The sequence below is a fragment of the Pinus tabuliformis genome, chromosome 2_1 (assembly GCF_031772625.1).
Source record: "Pinus tabuliformis cultivar Carrire ecotype Pingquan chromosome 2_1, CPIR1, whole genome shotgun sequence".
Taxonomy (NCBI): Eukaryota; Viridiplantae; Streptophyta; class Pinopsida; order Pinales; family Pinaceae; genus Pinus; species Pinus tabuliformis.
Window position 1 is genome coordinate 948,000,694 of NC_142299.1, and position 20,535 is coordinate 948,021,228.

The 20,535-nt window shown below is 38.8% G+C and overlaps 1 protein-coding gene across 2 annotated transcripts in view; it reads right to left on the minus strand.

Moving 5' to 3' along the window:
* Positions 1 to 20,535, minus strand: part of LOC149203777 (uncharacterized) — a 103,545-nt gene that overhangs the window by 8,567 nt on the left and 74,443 nt on the right. Inside the window, exons 2-7 of one of the 2 annotated variants that reach the window (XR_016253968.1) lie at positions 13,894 to 14,000; positions 13,625 to 13,769; positions 11,259 to 13,538; positions 11,042 to 11,126; positions 10,543 to 10,672; positions 10,220 to 10,278 (exon numbers count right to left, since the gene is read on the minus strand). Coding sequence is in view for 1 of the 2 variants with exons in the window: in XM_089403550.1 (XP_089259676.1) it covers positions 10,220 to 10,278; positions 11,042 to 11,126; positions 11,259 to 13,538; positions 13,625 to 13,769; positions 13,894 to 14,000 (2,676 nt within the window). In the remaining variant the exon portion in view is untranslated. The remainder of the gene's footprint in view (positions 1 to 10,219; positions 10,279 to 10,542; positions 10,673 to 11,041; positions 11,127 to 11,258; positions 13,539 to 13,624; positions 13,770 to 13,893; positions 14,001 to 20,535) is intronic. The other variant, XM_089403550.1, reaches the window with a different exon arrangement.

Below are 20,535 nucleotides of genomic sequence, written 5' to 3' on the forward strand. Positions count from 1 at the left end.
ATAAGGATGATTGCCATATTGTTTTGGCTCTGCCCTCGGTGCCCTTCCTCATACTCTTGTTCACTTGGTCACGTAGCTTGAAACTCTCAGCCTCCTATTTCAGCCTGCGGTCACCCTCTTCTTAGCCTTAGTCTTGTGTTATGTCTCCTGCACATGGATCTGAGGGAACTCTGCTCTAATACAAGCCTTTCGGCCCTCCTTCCACGGAGATTTAGGACCACATCCCTCTCCAAATCTACAGCAGATCTCGGCACCTTCCAACCCTACTCGACCTCCTTAGACCAGGAGTATTTCAGCCTCCTAGGGCTCTCTCAGCACAAGAGTGATTACATCTTCTCTGGCACTTGACTGCTCATGAACCTCACTTTAGGCTCATTAAATACTTTTCCTTGGGTCACTTAAGAAACCTTCTAGATCTAGGGTTTTCTCTTCTTTGACCCTTAAAATATTAAATTATTTCTTTCTTGGTCCCAAAACACTTACTTGTGTCTAAAACCTGATTTTGGATAAATCACCCAACAACCAACTTATTGATGGATTGTCCTCTCTCAGAAATACCCTCCAAGCTCCCCCAAAATTTAACAATTTCTCCATGTAAATGTACTTCACATACCATGGGACTATGGCTTTGTGAAACAAGTATATTTTAAATTAATTACCAAACAAAGATCTGAAACCGCAGCTAGTAAGTATACGTCATACAATTCAAACTTTGAATAGGAATGCATATACCTTACATTTGGGTTTGGATCTGTACAGAGATTGTTGCAAAATACAATGGAAAATCATACAGCTCTGATTGTAATTGTGGAAAAGTTCAGAGTAGAAAAGCACAAGCGCAGAATTGGCACAAGTGTGGCAGTGCCATAACTGCCATCATCCAATTTTTTCTCATTGAAAATTCTGGTGCAGTAGCATTTTGGTGTGTAATATCATTCTGGCGCAAGAGTTGAGCTCACGCAAAGATGACATGGCACAGATTCTTGCTATGGAAGCAAAGTTTGACTTACTAACTAAACCAACTTTGTTCACAAGTTACTTAGGCAAGTACTCAGTTTAATGTTAATTTTTGGGTAGCATTGGATGTCCTCTAACTCCAAAATTTTATGGAGGGGCTAGAACACATGAGATCTCCAACACCCATAAATAATTTGGAGAAATTCCACCCAAATTGTATTTTATTAAAATAATTAATATTTTTAATGGGATTCTTAAGTCTAAACTTAGGAAAATTAAAATATTAATGGGTATTAATGAAAATATGGGTGAGAAGCTTCTAAGAGATGAGGATCAAGTCTAATTTAATCATAGCCATCGATTAGAGACTTAATCTTGGCCGTTGATTTCTCAACAAGAAAAGTATAAATGGAGTTTTGGGGTCAGTTGGAGAAGACACACAAAGAGATAGAGAAAATCAATTTTCTGAAGTGAAAAGTTCTGAGGAGGAAAATCGATTGAGGAGATCTCTAGCAGAGAGAGGCAGTTCGGTAGAGGGACTTCAGTCCAAGGCCGAGAATACATAGCAGAGAGGCAAAGCAGCCCCAAGAGAGACAACACAACTCCAAAAAACGTGACATAGAGGCTAGAGGAGCTGACATAGTCACTTAGAGGCAGCATTGGGGTTTCTGTGAGGCAGAGAGAACAACAATTCAGCGAATCGATTTCTGAGCCAAGAAGGCTCACTAGGAGGGTGACGCAGCTCCTAGAGGAGGTGGCGCAGTTACAGCACAGAGCTTGGAGCAGCCATCGTTGCCCAGCACTGGGGACAGCACAGTGACCTGTGGGGTTTGTTCATCCAAGTGTTGGATTCGCCTAAATATTTGTATCCCGATAGAGGTACTTCTATCGGGTTTATTCTCTGTTGGGTGAGCCGGATTTGGCACCCTAGTTGTATTCAGAAATCTGGTTAATAATAAAAACCCTCATATCTGCTGCACTGGTTTTCCTGCATTGGGTTTTTTGGGGGACGTTTAGTCCAAAAATAAATGTCCTTTGTATGGTTGTCTCATTTATTTTTCAGTACTTAATCTATATGGTGGTGTAGGCTGTAGTGTATTTACATTAATATTTTCTGAAGAATTATGAAAATAACTTGTTAAACTGAAGAACACAAGTAGGTAATGCAAATCAATTTACTGTAGTAGGATTTATGACTTGTTTGATTCATAAATTTTCACATGGTATCAGAGCGATTGCAGATCAAGGAGGACTGAAGCCATCAGCAAAAGGACAAAGGAAAACTTGTGTTGAAGACAATTGGCCGAGAGAGCAGAGGAGGGGTGACGCAGTCACCAAGGGAGGCTCACGCAAAGCTTGCATCAACCTGAGTGGGAGATGTTGTTGTTGTAGAGGGCAGCACAATGATTGTTGGGCCAGCGCAGAGACTGTTGAGACTCATTTTTCCAGTTGTCGTGGCTAGAGGTGCAACGCAAACTTCATCTGAAGTTGTTGGTGGGGTATTGATTTTGTTGGTGCAGAATAGTACCTAGTGGGGCAAGATCCTTGAGGTGCCCAAACTCTTGGATCACATATGGCTACAGGAGCCCTTAATGACAGTAGCAAAATGACGGGAGTCAGTTGGTGTGAAGGATGATGGAGCAACAGTGGCAGAGCTAAAGTGCCAAAGTCTGAAGCAGCGCAGTAGAGTGTTGCAGCAGTGCGGAAGGCACAAAGAAGATACAACAGCAGCGCAGTAGCATCAGAGGATCAGCACAAATTAGCAACAGAGGTAGCTTCAACGTCAAGGGGCATCGAGATTGACCAGCATGTCAGCTTTTGGGTGACTTTTCAATTGCTTACTTCTCAACAACTGAGTTGCAGTGCAGCAATTAGCAATGGCAGTGCTATGGGTAGCATGATACAGCATATTGAGAGGGAGTTGCAGTACAAATGCCGCAGTGACAGTCACAATGTCATGGGCAACAGTACATGTTGCAACAACGCAATGGATGAAGGGCAGCAGGTCAAGCATCAGCAACGCAGAGGACCGATATCGTGGATCAGTGTGATACTTCTGCGGGGAATTATTACTAGAGCACATTCATCGCTAAGAGGGAGTGTTGATTTTTGGGTAGCATCGGATGTGCTCTAGCTCCAAAATTTTGTGGAGGGACTAGAACACATGAGATCTCCAAGACCCGGTAATCATTTAGATAAATTCCACCCAGATTGTCTTTTATTAAAATAATTAATATTTTTAATGAGGTTCCTAAGTTTAAACTTAGGAAAAATAAAATATTAATGGGTATTAATGAAAATATGGGTGAGAAGCTTCTAAAAGACGAGGATCAAGTCTAATTTAATCTTAGTCATTGATTAGAAACTTAATCTTGGTCGTTGATTTCTCAGCAGGAAAAGTATAAATGGAGGCTTGGGGTCAGTTGGAGAAGACACACAGAGAGATAGAGAAAATCGATTTTCTGAAGTGAGAAGTTCTCAAGAGGAAAATCGATTGAGGAAATCTCTAGCAGAGAGGGGCAGTTTGGTAGAGGGACTTCAGTCCAAGGACGAGAATACATAGCAGAGAGGCAGAGCAGCAACAAGAGAGACAGCACAGCTCCAAAAAGGGTGACGCAAAGGCTAGAGGAGCTGACGCAGTCACTTAGAGGCAGCGCTGGGGTTTTTGTGACACAGAGAGAGCAGCAATTCAGCAAATCAATTTCTGAGCCGAGAAGGCTCGCTGGGAGGGTGACGCAGTTACAGCGCAGAGCTTGGAGCAGCCATCGCTGCCCAGCACTGGGGACAACACAATCATCTGTGGGGTTTGTTCCTCCAGGTGTTGGATTCGCCTAAATATCTGTCTCCGGATAGAGGTACTTCTGTTGGGTTTATTCTCTGTTGGATGAGCTGGAATTGGCACCCTAGTTGTATTCAGAAATCTACTTAATAATAAAGACCCTCATATCTGTTGCACCGGTTTTCCTGCATTGGGTTTTTCCAGGGATATTTAGTCCAAAAATAAGTGTGTCCTTTGTATGATTGTCTCATTTATTTTTCAGTACTTGATCTGTATAGTGATGTAGATTGCAATGCATTTACATTAATATGTTTTGAAGAATTATGAAAATAACTTGTTAAACTGAAAAACACAAGTAGGTAATGCAAATCAGTTTACTGCAGTAGGATTTATGACTTGTTCGATTCAGAAATTTTCACATTTAATGGTGAGTGTGAGGAATACTTGGTCAACTTTGATTGCTCCTAAAACCTATATATATGTAAACTCCTCATTAATTGAAGTCAAATAAATACGTATGCAATCAAGATAGCAACATTGGATAGTGAGCCACAGCACTATGAGCATTGTGAGCCATAATCTGTAAATCTTCTTGTGAGCCATTGGAATTGGAATCTTCTTATGTGGGCAGAGGAGCCCTATATCATACTTGAGAGCCATTTGTGGTGAATTCATATAGTATGTTCATTGTTCTATTAAAGGCATAATTTCCCAAAAATACTTGGAAGCAAATCATCCTGGAAGCATATATATATATATATATATATATATATATATAGATATATCATTGCATTTATATTCAAAAAAACATCATGAATGCCAAATTAGTTGTAGAATATATCAAAGCATGCATATTGTATTGAAATCAAGATAGAAATGGCATCCATAATACATTAATGATTAATTATTCGAGCATCAACCATCTAGAATCTAGATTCTTCTCCTCTTGTCTAGCCTTTCACTCTCCCTCGATTCTCTAGGGATATTAATCAACATTGCCCAATTTTTATCAAACTACCTAATTCAAGCCTTAAAATATCGTACAAAAACCTTAACATGCCTGATCAATGATTTTGACTTGAGTGAAGGGTACATTTTTGCTAAGGCCATGACAAAGGAATTCAACAATCAATACCAACAACACTAGGGTACATATAGGGCTTGGTGCTCTTGATTAAATGCCAATCATATGCCCTCATACATGATATAATCTAATGAAATGTCACAATCCCATTGATCCTGAAATTCTGAAAACTGCAAGTCTGTTGAATTTTGAATGGGCTATGAAATTCTATTTTCTCCATATGAAGTCTGAGGAGGTTGGAACCACTCTCAAACATTCTGAGTCATTTCAAGCTAATATTAAAAATTTAAGTAGAAGGATGAAAATGAAAGTGCTATTCTCTTTTATCTTTCATTTTCATCCTTTTACTTAAAGAATTTAACATTACCATTAGGGGGAATCGAGGAAGCATCTAGGGAGCATTAAGGGAGTACCTTGGGAGTGTCTAGGAAGCATGGTTTCCAAAATTCCAACAACAACAAAAAAGTGACCCACGAAACTGCACGAGAACTGTCATGGAACCACGAATGGAACCGTAATGGATCTAAAAGTCTAAGAAGCGTGGTTTTTTGACAAAACCACAGTTTCGATTTTTGAAACCACAATTCCACATATAGTACGCTCACAGTTTTTCACATGACGCAGTTTCGCGTTGCAATATGTGGAGGGGGGCGGTTCATGCAACACTGATTTGGGTCGGATACTTCTTCTTTCCCCAAGTGTTATTTGCATTAGGATACTCTAGGGGGTAGGTTTTCCCATCTCATTCTTGGGATGCATCTGGTGATCCGGGCATCTGGATGGACAAGGCATGAACTCATTGGAAATGGTCCAAATTCACTCACCCGCGCCTTTATTCACCCACAGCCACTATAGTATCCCACGACGACATTCTAGACAGCCTTGTGCCTCTCATCCGAATTTCTCGCAACAGATGATTATGCTAATTAGCTATGCAATTCGTGCAAATAACTTGTGATCATTTTGTATCAAGAACTTTGTACTGCGATACTGGCCATGCAAATAATTACAGCTTAATCCCTTTCGCGTGCGTGTTCTATAGTCATACAACCTACACTAACAATTGACGTTGTGAGTCTATTTGACAGCAACGGTCTCAGGTTTACTAGAACAGATTTGCCATGATCGCTTGCTAACCGACTGTTACTCAATCTTCAGGTTGGTGATCTTCAGCCCTCGTACTTCCACCTAACAATCAGAGAAACTCGACTCACACGTAGACCAGAGTGCACAGAGCTCCTTCGTAAAACTTGCTCGCAGTCAATTGCAACAATGTAATAGTGCGCCTTCCAAAAGATTCACAACCCCTACGAAATCACCTACTCTCCAGAATGATTAGATTGACCATCACACTGAGATTTCAACGCTCTCATGGAAACTCCAGATTGCATGCAAAACATCCAGATATTTGCATAATGCAGACCACATCCTCATGCAAGGAAAGAGTCTGTTGTGTCATTGGATCAACTCTTTTTACTTAGATCGAACATAACACCTGTAACAAAGAAAAACAAAAATTTTGCAATCGATCTCTGTTAAGCAAGCCTGCCATAACAATTGCTTGTTGCACTTAGACAATCCGCGTCAAAGAGTGCAGTGAGCCTTATATTTCATCATCAAATACTCAACATTTAGGCCTTTCCCAATAGTAAATCCATCCTTCAACAAATCAATTGATATCTTCTTCCGTAAGAACGCTTTAGCATAGATCTAGTCACCAAGGGATTCGACCCAGTGACAAGAACTTTGTCATCTTGCATACGAACTCGATCTCAGCTTCAATGTCTTGGGTCAGCTTTCTAACAATAATCTCTGGAATCCGACACTATTCTTGACCACAAGATCAACCCTACAAATGATAAATTTGGTTTGACAAGTCACAAGAGAAAACCCTCAAGCTGGCAAGAAACCCAACTCTTATAACACTAAACTATTCCAAACGGAATATTTGACAAGTTTTCGAAACTTCACTCAACCAAAATTCTTCATATAAAAATTTCATCCATCTAATAGAAAATGGCCAATAAAATGGAACAAACAAACTATGGCAACTCAAAAATGCGATAATGGAAATAAGTTCAACTTTATTATATTAAATGGATAGGGTTCACACGCAGATACAAACTGAAATAGCTAAGGTAAATAATTTGGCCTCCAAAATAATTTGCTACAATGTTGAAACCAAACCTCCAAAACTGAACTGAAAATTGATAACTGCACCTATGAATTTTGAATGAATTCACAAAGGGATGAGGTGAGTTTTTGTCCACTCTCACCGAACCACCCAAGGGTTTCTATCCTGAAGTTGAGAACCAAGTTCTCAAAATCTCTCACAAAGAAAATACACAAATCCAAGATGTCCCAAATGATCTCATAGATAGATCTCCAAATCTTCTAGAAGTATTTCATTTTGATTATTTTAATATTATTCTAGAAGCTCCCCCTTGACTTCATCTAAGTGACTTTTTAATTTTATTTTATTTTACTTAAGTCACGTTTGGATTTTTTCCTTCAATTAATCCTTTTCCCCTTCCTTTATTTAATTAAGTGATTAATAAAGGTCACTTTTAATCCAGGAAAATGGTAAATTGCCCCCCATACTTTCTTTTGTCGTTGGAATTCACTTCTCATCATTTCATCTTGTAGATCTTCTTGTTCTGGTTCCAACAAGCTATTACACGAAGGTGTTCTGTCATATATTCCTCCCAAAATGCCACCTTACGCATAATTAATTTAGGCTCAATAATAACCTCGTTTTATGAGAATTATCGAAATGCAGCAAAACCAAAAGAAAGTTCTGTGGATGATAGAATACATCAAGCGAACATTGTTGGATCCCATAAAACCCCTCACAACACCTCTGAGACCTCCAATTTTGTAATCCTGCTCCTATGGCCCAGCCATCACATACCTTGGAAATCCATCTTGGTTGTACTATAGAGGAAACTGAAAATGGGGACATTACTAATAAGTTGAAAGCTTTTCACGTGTTTCCCATTAACACCATCAATCAAATTATCCCACTGAGGTACCACTTTTCTTAAGCATAATACTCCAACTAAACTGATACTAGTTATGTTACTCAAATAATTCTTGTATCCCTTTCTTCCTCAAGCTACCAGAATGATTGTATATCTACAGCACAGAGATTTCATAATTATCCTTTGATTGCTTTTTGCCTTTCCATGCCTCTACCATCTAGCATGATCCAATCCATCCACTTGGCAAGCTTTGACTATAAATGTTTCTTTGTCATGGTAATATTAATCAAGGTATAAGCCCATTGATCTATCAAGGTATCAAAAGAGGTTCAACATATTAGATAGACCGATGAGCATTGACTTCGCCATCAATCCAACACTTATTCATTAGCCCATTAATAGTCTTCAAGAAAACCATGTAGTAGTCAAAATAGCACGATGTCATATACGTGATGATTTGACTTCTCCAAATGTGCATACACATTCCATCCATTGATTGGAAGCTGGTACATGTGTGTTTCCTTTGGTTTGTGCATCAATTCAACTAGCTAGAGCATGTCGCTAAAATTGCAATGTAGCATGTGTCATCCTACCACATCTACAAGTATAGTTTTTCCTTTACCAATATGCATGGGCACAATGTACACGTGGCATGGTTTCATTGGTCCATGTGGTTGTACCTAATTGATCCTTGGAATAGTCAAGACATCAAGCTATTAGTGTATCAACATGATCATGTGCCACATACTTGAGATGGTCTAATAAAGATTGACTCAATGATTGGGCCAACAGAGAATAATTTTTTGAAAAATAATTCTTTGGGACATCAAGAGAGTCAATGTATGGAGTAAAGAAAAGAATACATTGGATAACTCCAGGGCATTGACCCGAGGTCCCTCTGACATGATGGAGACCCACACTCGATTAAATCCTAAAACATAATTAAAAGCCTGATCATGTTTGATTCCACATTCGGGGTGAAGTAAACAACTTCGCTTCCAAGACATAACCAAACCCATTGAGGTAACACCCATTGTCTAACACTTGGAAAATTTCAAAAGAACAATAAACTCTGCAAGGGCACCTACAATGAATAATGAAAACCATGAAGCTAAAAGTCGATGTCAAGCACAACTAACATTAAACTTAAGGCATTAATATACCTTCCAAAATCACCATGAAACCTACAACTCTTCCACTTACAATCATATTCACGACCAAAGCAAAATCCTGAAACCTTAAAGACCTACAACAGAATAATCTTTCCATCTATAAATGGGGCTTTCTAAATAAATTCAAAGTTTCAAACAGGGACAAAAAAAAAAGGGGAAGCAATCCTCTATAGGTGTTATGCAATATATCAAGAAATTTCCATTATGGTCAAGAGTTCTGAATCACTATTGCTATCATCTGAGAACTAACTTCATGAAGAACTTCACTGAATACTAAAGTGAAAAATCCAACCATGTTAAAGGACAACTAAGCAACAAGGAATTTATCAAGATAAATCTGACTTTAGAAGATCTATAACACAAGTTCTATTTTCGTGACTTTGAAAATCAAGCCCTTTGCTTTCTATTCTACCACAATTCTCAGAAAGTTCGCTACATAATATCAGTTGCTCAGCAAACGATTCTAGTTCTACTCAAGAATTACATGATATGTCAAAGATGTGTTTCCAACCAGCCCTGAGCTTACAAACAACCACTCATCTCCAGCAAGTTAGCTCTGAGAAGAGACGTTTAGAAAGGTAGAATAGGCCCCAAAAGTTATTTCTTTTACTTTTCCATTATAGAATAACATAATAACCTCACAGAAGAATTTTCTGAATAAGTTGCAAAGACAAATACTGTCCAGGAAGAATAATACAAGACAATTCCCAAGATTAAAGCTTTCAAAAGCAATATATAGCTTCGCATTGAGTCTCAAGAAGATTATGCCACACCTTGATAAACCTCGAGAGATCCTGAACACTTTTGAAGATGCAAGGATTGTAAAACAAGCCCAAAGATCACAAATAGGAAACCAAGACCCCAAAGACCATATAAAAGACATCTGTCATTTCCGACATTAGGCTATTCACACAGTTATAAGCAAAAATACTGAATTATAAACAAGTTTATAGCATCAGGTTATGAAGAACTATCATCAACTAGTAAACCAACGAACAAAGCTTTTGTGTATCATGCCTGTGCACAAGACTCTTACATAAAACATAAAACAAGTTGTGGACACAATTGAAAAATATGATATAAACATTATCTCCAAGGTTAATAAATTGGAAGCAAATATTATCTAGTGTAGTTTAGTAAAACAAGTACAATGACTAAACAGAGGATTGAAAGAATAAACAGATCCATTGAACGTTATGGTAATTGAAATCAGTTATTTAACATTTTAAGACAGAAAGTTACTAACCCAATCATAAGCAATTGTTTGGTTGCACCAGTGAGCTAGTGGCGGCACAAGTATTCGCCCTGCATAGAACTTATTAATGTAAGAAGCCTCAACAAAACTTTATTTATTAACCCAAAGAAATGACAGCTATGCTAGCAGAGTTTAGAAATGATTCCATGGACATAAACAAAGTTCATACTAATTGTTTAGAAGACGGCTAAGCATTCTAGAATCTACATTTTCGACCATTTCCAATTTGCCATCACCAGATTCCAGTAAGGTAATATTTGTTAAAATCAAAATTTTGGCAATTGCTATTTCCAATGTAGAAATGAACTCAGCACCTTTGAAAACCACTACTGCAATGAGATTGTGCACTCTTAACATCTGATATCTGCAATTCCATAAACCTAAAATGATTCTGGCCAGATTTCAAGCCAAATATGCTGGTTTCCTTCACATTGCTTTGAGTGGCTGGAAAAGGGCCAATTCGTAGCACATTTAGACTACAGAAATTGATTAAGTTCTCAAATAATTACAATCCCAGTAAAAGTGGGGGCAACACGGTGGAGTTAATTAAAAAATTGCAATGAAAGTCAATGAAATTTCAGGATATGTTAAATCCAGATGTTTATATCAGAATATCTGTTCATCATTTGAACAACGGTAGTCCCAACTCTCTACATGTATTGTCTGTAGTCAATCATTACTCTGATACTAACAGATATCTTCCTACAAAATCTTAAAATACAATATTTTTTGGAATTGCCTACTTTGTTCCGAATGCATTACAAGATTTACATGTAATTTAAAAATGCCAGAGAAAAGTTCCAGAAATTTCACCAGATCTTGAAGTCTTTAAGCCAAAAGCTTTGGACACCTCTTCAGGTGTTGTTTGTACTCGGGATGGAGGAAGAGGGGGTGGAATCTGCAGAACATTGTATAGACAAAAATGTCCCCAAGTATCACAACCAATAATTAGAAAAAAGTAACATATGAACATTGAAATGAACCCTGACTGCAACCAAGCATAATATGCATTGCATACACGAGAACTTACCTTTGAATGTGAAGACTGTCTTTTACCAATTAGAGTGCTTGTGGTTCTTTCTGTACCATTCTTTTGAGTTTGCAGGCTATCTTTATCCTTATCAATAGTTTCCTTTACAAGGTCGACACCAAGTTCAGTGTCATGTTCAGCAGACATGTCATGTTCAATTTCAACAGCTACTGGGTTCAGATCACCATCCACAATTTCACTGATATCATCAAGCTTCAGCTTTAAACCATCCTTCATTGTTATCTCATTACACACAAGCCCATTTGAAACATTACACATGAGATTTGCATCCCCTGTCCTACTTTTACTTTTGCCTTCTCTCTTTGTTTTCGTCTTGTTCACAGCTTTCTCAACTCTATTGACATCATTATTAATGTGACTATCTCCTGATGAAAAGGGTATATTTTCTGCAGAAGAAGATGAAACGGGTTTCTGGAAATGTAAAAGACCAAATTCTGCCAAATTCTTTTCTTCAGCATGCACTGTCTCATCTGTCCCTTTGCAAGCTTTATCTAATGGCGGACTTGTAGGAGTAATTTCTTGATGCAACTCCTCGCAGCGAATCATAATTTTAACATCAGAATTATTTTTTCTACCATCCATCACAGTGGCTTCATCACATAATATGCCCCTTGAGGCTTCAGAATATGCATTTCTACTATTTCTGCTTCTTATTGTATTGGATTTACGTGGTCTCGCTCTTCTCTTTTTGGAACCAGTGACAGCAAATTCTGAAATAGGAATTTCAATTTCTCGGGTCCGTTCTACTGGAATAGAATTATTAATCAATTGCTCCAAATGCACCTTGTTCTCGGATGATTGCTCAATTTCCTGCTTATCAGCTCTAAGATCAGCATCACCCTCTGAATCAGGGAACCTGCCAATGGTCAGGTTTGCATTGCAGTCTCCGATGTTCACAGTTCCTGTAGACTCTGCCAATTTGGCTTCATTAAGAGAACCCACACAGTCAATCTTTTCTTTGGATTCTTTGGTCCTCTTATATCTTTGTGGAACATTCTCCTCAGTTTTAACAGGATCTTTGCCACTTCTCCTTTTGGGGGTAATTTCCTGACGCAACTCACAGTCAGTCATATCTTTCAATTTTTTACCATCAGAATTATTACTTATGCCATCCATCACTGTACCTTTATCACATAATACGTCTGCTGATGCTTGAGAATACACATTCCTGCTATTAGTATCTGACTTACTTGGTCTCCTCCTTTTGCAACGAATGTCAGCAAATTCCGAAATATGACTTTGCGACCCTTCTTCTACAGGAGAACAATTATCAATTAATTGCTCCAAATGGACATTGTTCCAGGATGATTGTTCAACTTCCTGGTTATCAGTTCTGTTATCAGCGTCACCCTCGGAATAAGGTAACTTGTCAATGGTCTGGTTTGCATTGTTTTCTTTTATCTTCACAGTTCCTGTAGACTCTATTAATTTGACTTCATCATGAGAACTCCCACCCTCGATCTGTTTTTTGAAATATTTGCTCTTGTATTTTGGTGAAACATTTTTCTCAGTTTTTACAGGACCTCTGCCAACATGAAATGCTGAGAAATTTGGAGATTTCGTCCTCCTTAATTCACAGCCAGAATCTGTCCATATATTTTCATGGTCTACTTGTACATCACTGTCCACATCTGATGACTTGAGTCTTGGAGCTTCCTTTTCTACAAATTTACTGGGAACACCTGGGGACAAGTTAGCTTCTGTTCCTTTCAAGATATTAGGATTGTCCTGTGATCCCACAAATTCTTTTCCAGAAGCTGTCAACTTATCTTCTTGGACTATCTGTACATGACTGTCCATGTCTGAGGACTTGAAATTTAAAGATTTATTAGGTGCACCTGAACTCAAGTTAGCTTCTGATTCTTTTAAGATATTAGATTTCTCCTGTGATTCCACAACTGTGAAAAGCTTTTCAGGCTTGTCTTCTGTGCTTAGCTTGCAACAAATAGATTTTTCAGACAATTTAGCAGGCTGGGAGTCGTGTCTTACTCTCTTACTGCGCCTTAGTGAGGATTCCCTTCGAGAATCTGTTCTGGACAAGCTTTGTTCTTGTTCCAGTAAACTTGATTTGCCAGTCTCTGTGCCATCAACCTGTACCACTGGGCACTCAGAGTCAGGTTTTTCCACTTTTTCCTTGCTTGCACAATCTTCTGTATTGCTAGCTGGTAGAATATGCATATTGAAACTTGGTTTCCTATTGGATATACTGATAATATGGTTCCAGTTAAATGGAAAACCATGCAGGAATAAATGGATTACCTGATGAACTATGAGTTAGAACATAGAGTAAGTAATCATCATAAAATACCCCAAACTAAAAGAGAAACAGAAATCATCTACCATACTTGGAAAGGAAAACCATTGTCATTAGTGCATTGTTCATCTATTGTACCCATCAGGAGAACATCAAGCCCATCAACCGTCCTCAGCTTGCATTTCTCTAGACGGGATTCTATAGGTGCTGTCCTAAACTCCTCACAATCCAGCAAACTGTAACAATGTAAACCACATAGATGAATATGGATAAAAATTGAAAAAGGTGAAGATACACCAACATAGCCTCCATAAAACAGCTGACCCAGCAACCAGCTGAAAGGTTTCCTATATCTCTTACTCTGGTGTTGTGTACCCTCCAACAGCTACTTGTTCTTCATCATCAATGATGCCATTCTGAGGACAGTTTTTAACCACCCTAATCAAATACCACTTGTATAAAGTAACCTGCATAAACAAAATAAAAATACAATGCAATCAAAAGTAAATATGTGAGTTAGTACCCTAGCAATATTTGCTTTGAGAGATCAAAATTGTTCAAGGATCGATACTAGGTGCAAAGACAACTGCAAGGAATCTTTCTGACAAGATAAACCACATTCATTTATGTTATGTACCAGAATCCATATCTGGTGTTACGTCAACCAATTAATAACAAATTATTGGCACATTAAATATTCTGAATCATGTTCCTAATAGGAATAATAAACTGTTAAAATTTGGGTACTACCTCACAAGTGGTTCCCTAAGGCTTTGATCTTAGGCATAGGCAAAAGTGTCCAAATTTATTTTTACTTTTCTCCTAAAGTGACTTTATAAGTGGTAAAGTTACATTCTAATTTAAAAGTGACTTTACAAGTGGTAAAGTTACATTCTAATTTAAAGGTGACTTTATTAAATTCAATGAAAAATTAGAAAGTGAAAAAGAGACTATGGAAATAAAAGGCTAAGTGGATTTTTATTTAAGTGGGTGAGTTAAAAAATAGAAAGTGAGAATTAAATGCACATTTATTCTCATCCCTAGATCTAAATGAATCTAGGTCATTAGATCTTAGGGTAACCCAAAAGGTCATTTAGAGAGTTAAAAGTAGAAAAGAAGAGGAAAAAATCAATTCATTCTTTCATGAGCATTTGAGAGAAAGAGAAGAGAGAGCAAAGAAAAAATTTATGGGCAATGAGGAAGTGAAGGAGAGCAGCAAGAAGACATTTCAACAAAATATGGACAGCAGAAAGGCACAGAAATCGAAAAAGAGGGACAGCACAAAAATTGAGGAAATGGGACAACAACAAAGGCACAAATTTCGAGGCAGTGATACTGCTGAAAGCCGTGCAATCCATACAGTTAGTACAAGTTCTGCACACACTTTTCGAGGCAAGTTGTACAACATTTAATGTTGTTTTATTGCTGTAAAAATTTATGTTTTGTTTGTTCGCTGATTGGCACAATTTTCGAGGTGGAGTTCAAGCACGAAATTCGAGATAAGTTGTAATTTGTGATTGCTGGAATTTTTACTTTGTATTTCAGTTTCTTTGTAAAAGCATTTTCAGAAATAGAAAAAAGCTCTCAAACTGGTTTTCCCCAGGAGTTGTAAGGAGTCTTTCCAAGGTCACATTGACCAAAAATAACTGTGTTATTTTCTGTGTATGGCTGTCATAATTTTGCTATGTTTTATTTCTGCAATTTCAGCAGTGGTGAAATCTCTAAATTTGTGTTTTCAGAAAAATATTGTCATTTCCAGATTTTAGGATTTTTATCATGCTTGGATTTAAAACTAAATGCATGGAGTGATAAGGAAAACTAACAACCAGAGTGGGGGTTGAGATTTCTTCATGGTATCGGAGCTTGGTTTGCTGAAAAGTGCAGTTTGGGACAGCAAAGTGAAAATTACAGCAAGCTGATTTTTACACAAAAAACAGAAACCTTTACCACAAATTTGAAAATTCAGTTTGGTAGGACAGTGAAACATGTTTTTGGGTTTTAGAATTGAAGACAAGTTGGATGAGTAAAACAACTACAGTGCATGGAAGGAGAGAATCTTGAGCATCTTTGAGGAAGTAGAAGTTTGGGGCATTATGGTAAATACCACACAGAACCCAGTTATAGTACTTGTTGACCCTGTACAGTTCGCAAAGTTTAACAAAAATAATGCTAAGTCAAAAAGATTGATTCTGGAAGGAATCAAAGACCATGTCGTTCATCATGTGAGAGGAAAGACTTATGCACATCAGATGTGGACAGCCTTGACCAGTCTTTACCAGAGCTCAAATGAAAACAGAAAAATGGTCCTAAAGGAGAAACTAAAGGCCATTAAAATGGCTAACACTAATAGTGCTACAACATACCTCACAAAAATCACTTCAGTGAGAGATGAGTTGGCAGCCATAGGTGAGATCATTGCACCCACTGAGTTGGTGAGAATTGCTTTGAATGGTCTTCCCAAGACTTGGGAGAATTTTGTGGATGGCATTGTTGCACGGGAAAACCTTCCAGATTGGGAGAGGTTGTGGGATGATTGCATTCAAAATGAGATCAGAAAAAACCATTTTGAGGAAGCCAAACAGGTGGAGGAGGATGACAATGTGGCATTGTTATCAAGAGACAAGAAGGGCAGAGCAAAGAAGCAAGCTTCCAACGGTGGAGGCAAAGGCAAAGGTAAAGGCAAACAGATAAACAAGGAGAAAGACTATTCCAAAGTCAAATGTTGGAACCGTCAAAAGTTGGGACACTATGTTGTTGTGTGTCCGGAGAAGAAGAACAAAAAAGGGAAAGACAAACCCATGGCAGCTTCCGCAGAGATAGCGAGCTTCTCAGAAAGCTTTGTTCAGGAGTTTGGGTTCATAGCTTGTGAGGCCTTTAGTGCAGGATCCCCTGCCATGCAGGTTCAGAGGGAGTTTGCATTCCTTGCTACTAGCAGAGCATCTTCTAGCATTTGGTATGTTGATGACAGCATTATTAGAGCAATTGATGTGGGAACATTGACATTTGATAGGGGACCCAAACCTCCCTTGAAAATATCAGATGTTCTATATGTGCTTGGAATGAAGAACCTGATATATGTCTCAGCACTTAAGGACAGAGGGTATGATGTGTTGTTCAGGAGAGCGGTGGTGCTTATATATGCTAAGGGAACTCCAGCTTCTTCAGCTAGAGAGATTGGTGTGCACAATGCCAAGGTGTACAAGTTCTCATTCCAGCCCGTGATGGCATTGAGTAGCAGCACCCGTGACAGGACCGACAACAGATCTAGCAGTTCAGAGTTTTGTGAGATTTGGCACCGCAGGATGGGGCACATGTATCATGGGGCCTTGAGTAAATTGCAGGAGATCACCACTGGTGTGCCAGATTTCAGTTCTGATCACCTTGATGTATGTAGAGGATGTGCTATGGGGAATTTTGCTAGATCCCCTTTTCCCAACAGTGGCAGCAGAGTGACCGGGATCCTTGACTTGATTCATACCGATGCGAGTGGTCGAACGTCAATTGTATCCTTGAGTGGCTATCAGTACTATGTTTTATTCATTGATGACTACTCCAGGAAAACCTGGATTTATTTCTTGAAGACCAAGAGTGAGGTCTTCAAGCGATTTCAAGAGTCCAAAGCTCTTGTGGAGACCCAGACAGGTAGGAAGATCAAAGTCCTCAGGTCAGACAATGGAGGGGAGTATACCCTTGGTGAGTTTGTTGATTTTTGTGCTGAGGCAGACATTATGAGGGGTTCACAGCTCCTTACTAGCCCCAGCAAAATGGGGTTGCACAGAGGAATAACAGATCCATTGCAGGGGCTGCCAAAGCCATGCTTTATGATCAGGGTTTACCTTTATTTTTGTGGGCAGAGACCTGCAACATTGCTGTGTACTTGCAAAATAGGGGTCCACATTGTGCCTTGGGGAATGTGACTCTGTAGAAGGCTTTTTCTGGGAAGAAGCCTAATGTTGGGCATTTTCGTATCTTTGGGTGCCTTACATATTCTTATGTCCCCAAGGAGAACAGGACCAAGCTAGAGCCCACTACAAACAAGGGCACCTTTGCGGGTTATAGCGAGACCTAGAAATCTTATCGGATTTATATTCTTGCGCAGAGGAAAGTGGTTGTCAAGCGGGATGTGAAGTTCAAGGACGAGAGAGCTTTCAAGAGGTCACGAGAGTTAGAGTATCTAGAGTCACCAAACCCTCAAGAGCAGCTGAGTCAGTCACAGGGATCCAGTGGTCAAGGATCAGGAGGTACATCGATTACAGTGTCAAGTCCATCAGTGAGTATTGGCTCTCAAAGCCAGGTGAGTGGTTCTTCGGACAGCATGCACGACAATCCACAGAGCAGTTCACACGGTATTCCACTAATGGAAAGTTCGCACGGTACTTCAGCATCTACAGACACAGATTCAGGCATGAGGTCTGTTGGCAGGTCTTCAAGAGTTCAGGCATCTGATGATGATGAGGATTCCTTCACTCCAGTGGGAGAAGTATGCTCAGAGAATAGGAAGCCCAAGTGGATTCAAAATACCTTGTGCGAGGCCACATCAGTTGTTGGGCCAAAAAGACAAGTTAAAGAGTAAACCACCTGAGCGGTTCTGTGGTTACATGGCATTGGTAACAAGCATTGTTGACTCTAAGCCTTCTAGTTATGAGGAGGCAGTCTACCAACAGGTCTAGGGAGAGGCCATGATGGAGGAGTATTCTTCTATTATGAAGAATGATGTTTGGGAGGTAGTGCCGAGGCTTGAAGGTAAATCAATAGTTACTTCCAGATGGCTCTACAAGATAACGCATGTTGCAGATGGCAACATCGAGAGAAGTTCAAGGCTCGATTTGTGGCGAGAGAGTTCTCACAGGTAGAGGGAGTTGACTATGAGGATACCTTCGCTCCAGTAGCTCGATATACATCTATTTGCTCCATTATATCGATTGCAACAGAGATGAATTGTGTTGACCCAGCCGCCTACACCTACCTACAAGTCAGTGAGAAAAGCCTTTAACCCCACAAGGTGTGGTTGGTGGCAAGGAACTCAAAGAAGGGGTTGTCACACTAATCCCGAGTCTCTCCGTTTGAGCTATCTCCTAGGTTAGCTAAGGGGGGTGGTCCCTACTGAAAAGTTAAGTTAAAAAAGATGTGAGTTTCTAGGAGAATTGTTAGAGTTAAATAGATTATTTATTTAAGATTTATAAGAAAACCTGATATGAGCAATAACCATAAACACATAAGATAAGCATGAAATACATAAACAACCAGTGCCTTCAAAAAACTGCTCTTTAAGAAATGAATTTTTTTTTTTTTTTTTTTTTTTTTTTTTTGCTTAGAATGAAGTGAAATGCTTTCAAATGAAAGCCCAAATAAACTTAGACTTGGGTTTCCAAATCGAAAAAGGTTACTTAGTTTGTGCTTCAACTCTCTTTCTTCAAACTTGAATTGCCTCCAAGAACACCTGTAGGAAAGCAAGCAAAAGAGTTAGCATACAAAATATATGATATTTTTTCAAGATAGAAAAGAAGCAAAGGGCTCATGAAACCCCCTCTTAAATAAATCTCTTGATGTCTTATGAGATTGTTGGCTTGAACAACTTGTGGGATCTTTGATATCCTTGGAGGTGACTATTCCAACCGAAGAAGTCCTCACACTCCAATAGAGTTGGCAACCTATCTTTTGAACGCAAAAATGTCTGCAAACCAATTGTTAGTGCAAAAGAGACTTGGCATATAAAGACCAAGTTGAGCTTGTCATTCAACCGAAAATAACAAGCTACAACAAGATCACAAAATATGCCAAGCCCAAAGGAGATTTGAGATAGTTGCAAATCTCTCCTCCCTAGACAATAATGCCCTCAAGCAAATGCACAAAAAAAACAACTAGATAGCAATGTAAAATCAAATGAATAATAACATCAAATGACACAGGTATACCTCATCAACCAAAGAATGCACCACAAGAGAAGCTAGTAACCCCAAAGACTTTTATTTGTTTATATGAAAGATGAATACAAAAATCCAGCAGAGGCTCCTCAAGCCCAACAGCTCGTTCTAAAAATACAAATGAGAGCTCAAGACTCATATAAATAAGAAAATGGGAGATGATCCCAAGGAAAATTCCAACGACAAGTGGAGATGGTTGACAATCCCAATGTAGAAAATCAAATCACAAGTGACAAGATGATTGGCTGTAGGTGGCAACCTTGACTCCTTGACTGTCCATCGAATATCTTCAAATCTGTTGTGGGTGGCATAAAAAATGGGCAACGTATCCCTTTGCTAGCATGTGTGCGCATCTTATTATTGCCAAGTGTGAAATCTGTGGAAATGAATGGGAGCAATATCCCACAAAACTAGCCATAAATCAAATACAACGATCATGTGCCCCATGTGTACCAAATCAATGCCAATCAGATCTGTGTGTTATCATCAACATATCGCTGCCTTTAACTGCTGCGTATGATTTAATTTGTTGGTAGTGTATGTCTTTGGTGTGCATGGAATGGAGGGGGGCAAGAATTGTCCCATGTGGCAGAGTTGTCCCCACTAAAACTGATATCAAAACATGTGCTGCGTTATTAACTTTAGTTGCTGACTGAGTGGAGTTTCTTTGATGGCAGCGTACATGAGACAATGCTTTGACTTTGGATTTTATGGCATGTGCATATTTGCCCTTGATAAACCATACATAGAGTTGGAGGGTGAGGTGGGGTCCACTCCCCACTCACACTTTTAACACAAGACTTTGGCTTAAATCAAATCCATTAATTTGAATTAAATCACATGTAAATTATTATCCATACGTAATATTTCAACGTTGCCTCTTTAATTCAACATTGAACCATTTGACTTGAGTTGTGGCTTCATGTGGTGGGCTCCACATAATTACCACATCATATTTGAATTTCATTTGGAACTGCAATGTTATTTGATTGACTTTCTTTGTCTTTGGAAAAATTTAGAAATTTTTCCAATTATTGATCTTTTTCATTTTTTTCTCATTTTTTGCCAGTGTCGTTTG